This window comes from Morone saxatilis, unplaced genomic scaffold (assembly GCF_004916995.1).
Source record: "Morone saxatilis isolate NCDOM2014 unplaced genomic scaffold, NCSU_SB_2.0 Contig15, whole genome shotgun sequence".
In the NCBI taxonomy this organism is placed as follows: domain Eukaryota; kingdom Metazoa; phylum Chordata; class Actinopteri; family Moronidae; genus Morone; species Morone saxatilis.
In genome coordinates, this window is record NW_023339707.1 from 17530650 (window position 1) to 17536407 (window position 5758).

The 5758-nt window shown below is 40.9% G+C and overlaps 1 protein-coding gene across 1 annotated transcript in view; it reads right to left on the reverse strand.

The window, feature by feature from the left end:
- Nucleotides 1-3213: 3213 nt before the first annotated feature.
- wu:fl23c11 overlaps nt 3214-5758 on the reverse strand; it is a 9000-nt gene continuing 6455 nt past the window's right edge. Inside the window, exon 16 of the mRNA XM_035655861.1 lies at nt 3214-4792. Within this exon, the coding sequence (XP_035511754.1) occupies nt 3981-4792 (812 nt within the window). The 3' untranslated portion in view covers nt 3214-3980. The remainder of the gene's footprint in view (nt 4793-5758) is intronic.

Consider the following 5758-nt stretch of genomic DNA (forward strand, 5'->3'; position numbering starts at 1 on the left):
CCAATTACAAAAATATCATACAACTGTGCAGGGAAAAACAAGGATTCTGGCAATTTAAAGAAAGGTCAACAGTAGTGCTGGTATCGCTTAGAACATACAATACCTTTTCTGTTTTGATAAGTATGGCTGTTAGACTTCTTGCTCTTAGACTGTATGCCAACTGGTGCACATTGCCTTAGATCAAGTAGTGGCAGGTTTGACTCCAATTGAAAAGCATTCCCTTACCTGGTCGTGCATACTTGCGGCTTTTGCTTCCTCCGCAGGCAGTGTTACCTCCCCCAAAGTTCTTGTTGGCTGGTTTTCCCCAAGCCCTAAAAGAGGAAATCTTAAGACTTAAACTTGGCACAGGTTGACAGCAGATAACTGATTTGGCGACTATGACTTAGTGCAGTACCTTAATTGAAACTGTCTGAGAGTTTACGGCAGGTCTGGCATGGTGCAGTCTGTACTCTCACCACAGGAGAGCTCGGAGAGAGCACCAGAGCGGGCAGGAAGGCGGCCAGGCCCAAATGGATCCTTCAGAAAACAACACACACACACACAGCACACACACCAACAGCAAAACCGTATGAATGGTAAAGTAAAAATGCTAAAAGGTGTATCACAAATGCTAGGAAGCTCTACCTATCACAATCCCCCTGAGCCCTGACATAACTTGGCAGCAACTGGACAAACGTGCAAGAAACCATATAAGGGACAATAAAAAGGCAACCATTGCGAATATAGTGAGCATGAACGCAAACACTGTCAGTTTTATTGGGACAGGAGTGATTGATTAATATGGCACTCTATGTACTTTTTAAGGCTGTAGTTTAGATGTGTTAAAAACTGCAATATATATGTTCATGGGGTCTTGTTATTTAGTTCTACCTGCTGTTGGCATCATTATATTTTCATAAGATTTTTTTTAAATAATTCTCAATGGAGTACCCAAGCCACACAATGCAATCATCAAGTAGGCTCTGTGATAGTGTCTAATGTGATTCCATTTTCTAGTTAGACAAGTTTAAACACACACACACCAAACACACATTTTATTATACCGTGTATATAGTATATACTAGTTGATAGTAGTATATTACATATACCATACACTTTCTTTCAGCAGTTGCTTAGCTGCTCAGGCTCAGCACCACACAAAATCAGCAAGAAGCTGGAACGGTCAGTGGTAATAAGCTGCGTAAGGCTAAGCTAAACGTCGTCGTATCCACAGTCTGCTCATCTGTCCGGTGTTATCGTTTCAAGTCTAGCGGAGCTCAGGCCATAGCGTCCAACCTGGCGCACTAAATCGTTTGAATGTCATCTGTTACTGTTTAACTGTGTAATGCAGGTTATTTCTGAAATTGAGCAGCCGAACTGGTTCATATTAGCCAGTGTTGCTCTACCTTAATGTACAATGCCACATCGTCCGTGCACACCCGATGGTTTGTCTTGATTCCCCTGCTGGTTCACACAACTGCAGGCAGGAGTTTCACATTTTGACAGCCACTTTTAATCCTTAAGGGCGTGCCATTGTTTGTATGTATTTGTTCTTGTTTAGTCGGCGGAGCACAGCTACTGACCGGCCAGCTGAACGATAAGATTAGCTAGAGCTGGTGGTGCTCCACACGGAAGGCAACATACAACAGTAACGATGCTGGGATCAGAGAAATCAAAAAATAGAAGACAGACTAATCCACGTCGAGTTCTCTGTTGATACAACTAAGCAAGGACTAGGAGCCGCACCCACACACGGGCATAACAAAAGGCCCGCCCACACCCGCTGGAGATTACAACACCACTATACATCGACCACATCACGCGCAACCCGTCCACACAACATTGTTCACACCACGGCACCCGCGTCCGTCAGTCGGAAATCGTACCCATACGGATGGCGGCCACAAAATCAACCACAGAACGCGTCCATCGCTATTAATGCAGACCTCTCCTCAAATACACAACCACGATAGTGTCCACGCCAGCTCGCGTCCACCTAACACAGCAGCCATAATATAACAAGCGATTATATCTAAAACTGACAATGTTAGACAAACATCTTAGACGAGAACGCGCTTCCTCTAATACTAACACCACAAACCCACCCAATCCAAAAACTCTGAAATTGTTAAAATTTAATTCTACCTGTCAAAACTATGAATTGACCTGAGTTTTAAGGTGTTTGGCAGCCTTGTTTTTCTCGCTCTCTCGGCAGCCTTGTTAACTTTGACTGACTATCCGGTAATGTACAGATGGGTTGCAGTTATCTATGGGTATATCTTAACCAGTATTTATCTCTTTTTGTTGATGCATTTTCCTTTAGTACTATTATTATTTATTTCTATTATTACTGTTATTTTATATTTTATGGACGCTTTTAAAATGCATGTTAAACATTTAGAGACAGCTCAAGATATCATAAAATAATGATTAAAAATCCTACATTATTCCAATTAAATTCTACCTGTCAAAAACTATGAACTGACTGTGTCTTAAAATGTGGTTTCTAAGAGACAATGTCCCACACAGATAGTTGATAGTTGAAAATGTGGTACAGAAACAGCAGGACCTAGCTTGTGGATACCCTTGTAAGAATGATCCCACAACAAGCATGGACATGTTTTTATCTGCTGTTGCTGCTGCATACTGCGTCACTTTATGGTCCGTTAAATACAATTAAGCTACAGCCAGGTGTTGGTTAGTTTAGCATAAAAACTATAAACAAGGGCAAACACAGATTTTTAAGGATCTGGCAGCCTTTTATTGAATGCATTGAAACCTGTAATCTTTGAACTGACTGCAACGTAGGCCAGTACTAACACCCAGGTACAATGGTTGAGTTATCTCATGTCATATCAACATTTTTTTAAATGTATTTACATTTATTATTATTATTATTATTATTATTATTATTTATTTCTTTTATTACTGATATTTTCTTTCACCCTCTTTATTTTCTGTTGGCTGTGTATTGTACATACTGGGAATACAGACACATCATGTTAAACAACCCATTTAACAACAGATAGTGTCGCAGCTCCATCCATAAGAGCATTTTAGATGCTTTTAAAATGCATGTTAAACATTTAGAGATATCTTAAAATAATTATTAAAAATCAAAACTGTTCAAATGAAATTCTACCTGTCAAAAACTGACTGCGCAGAAATAGCCTTAAAATGTAGTTAAGACACAGTGTCCCACACAGATAATTTAGAAAAATGGGGTGCTGAAATAGCAGGATGTACAATTTTTTGCTTTTTGTTTTTACCTGCTGTTGCTGCTGCATAGTGTCACAATGTATGGATGGTAGAATCTCAGGAATTCATTTCTCCATGTTAAACAAATGTAAAGATGTTGCTCTGTATACATACATCTTCTGCCATGTTTGTAATTAGTAAGAACACAGTTTTGTAGTCAGGAGAGCATCTGATGTGATTCAGACAAACTCTTTATTCAACCACACTGTAAACATTAAGAGAAAACACAGTATACAAAAGGACTCACCATGCCTGGACAAAGCAACTTAATATACTTCTGTATAAAAGAGAATATTAGTTTCTCAGGGATGTCATATACAATATATGTGCATGCAGGATGTCAAATACTAGTAAATATGTCAAACTTGGTTTAAGACTGAAAAACGGCTTAAATAAACTATGTAGTGTCAAAACAATGCCGCAATTTGCTTCATTGAGATTCTTGTTTTGCATTTAGGTAGCCTACTAAGGCATGCTGTTTTTGATATATATTCACCACTGACCACCTTGTGATGAAACTGTGTGTTAATTGAGGTCTTTTTTCTTGAATTTACTTTTAGAAGTATTGAGGTTTTAATTATTTATCAGAAGCAGCAAGAGCTCAAGCTATAACCACTCAGCTTTTATTTGAAAAAGTTTCCCCTGCCAGAAACATAAAACACTGTTCAACAGCCACTAGACCCCAGATGTTCAGACCAGTTTTAGTCTGCCGAACCATGGTCATGTGTCGTCCTCTCCTGCTGTCAGACCCATTCTATTTCACTGACCCTGGGGCTTGTGTCAGGGCTGGAGGGAGGTGTAACAAGACATGGCTTCAAGGGCACAGTTTCCCCAGAGTCTTCAACTTCAACCCCAACACAACTCTGGGACACTCCTGTAAGGCGTAATACAGTAGTCCCTGCTGTGAACCCTGACAGCCTTCGAGCCAGAGTCCGGGATGCCATCCTGAGCCCCCCTGCTCTTTTCCGTCTGGCTGATGCTGTAGCCATTTGCCGAGCCCCAGCCAGTTCAGTCAGAAAACCCAGGCTCTGGGAGGGGAGGCTGTACACATGAAGGCCACGGAAAAGTTCTGGCAGCGGCCAGAAACCACCCGGAGGCTCAGGTGGAAGTGATTCAAACTGCACCAACATAAACCGCTCACCAGCACGGCCCTGTAAATAGTCAGCTAGAATGCAGCTCAATGAAGCAGTAAAAACATCCCCACAGGGAGAAGAGGCAGTATTGCTTCTTCCGGCCTCCTCTTCCTCCACATTGCTGTTCCTCTCCCTGGGAGTGTTTCTCTCCCAGCTCCGAGCTCCCCATTCTTCAGCCCTAATCCAGGCAGCCTGGGTCAGGACTAGCACCACTTTGCCCCCCTGCCTTTGTAGTCGGTTAAGCCTTGAGTGGAGCCAAGGCACAGGGCCCAGCACACTGAGCTCGGCCTGGCTCCACAGGTCAAGAGACACGCTGAATCCAAGGGCTTGGAGGGATGAGCCTAGGTGACTCATCAGCTCTGGCAAAGCCTGGTTGTCATCAGGTGGGTACAGCAACACCACATGACCACCACCCACAGCACCTGAAATAGAGGAAGATTAAAACATTTTATAAAGTTTAAAGGAAATGCTTGACATTTTGAGAAATATATCACACTCATATCTGTCCGTTAAAAGACAAAGCTACAGCCTGGTGATGGTTAGCTTAGCATACAAACTATAAACAAAAGGAAACACAGATTTTTAAGGATCTGGCAGCCTATTGTTGAATGCATTAAAACCTGTAACCTTGGAACTGGGTCCAATGTAAGCCAACACTAACACCCACACAATGGTTGAGGTATGTCAGGGACAGGTATATCATATTATATCAAATGTGATAAAAAAAATATTTATTCATTTTATTTTTATTCTTTAATGTATTTACCTTAATTTATATATTTTTATATGTTATTATTTATTGCTATTACTACTACTATTTTCTTCCCTTGTTTTCTGCTAGCTGTGTATTGTATTATTTAGTTTTTAATTGAAATAAGTTGTACTGTTCTTGCACATTTAAAAACTCTAAAGTATCCAAAAAAAAAACACAAAACAAGGAGAGACAGTTCTCCTGGCTCTGTTCAACATTTCTTGTGTACAAACAAAGTGTAAAAATAACATTTTGCCATTTTAAGGGGGGTTCTGTGGCAGACTGTTTCTCGGCTGGAGGCAGTAACTTCAGTCTCCTGGTTGCCTGGTAACCGTTGTGGTACAGAGCCAGGCTAGCTGGCTTTGTGCTAAGCTAGGCTAACTGCTGTTAGCTGTGAGCTTATATGTAACGGACAGATGTGAGGGTATTATCAACCTTTTCCAAAATGTATAACTGTTCCTTTATGTTCATGGAAAATAGGATAAGAGGAGAGGATTTGTTTTGCATTCCGGCAGAGAAGAACACAATCAGTAGCTGGCTAACAGTAACACTTGCTAAAAGATACCAGATATAAAAGAGCATTTAGGAGGAAAGGAAAACACATGCCACTGAAAATGTAAACACAAGAGCATGAATA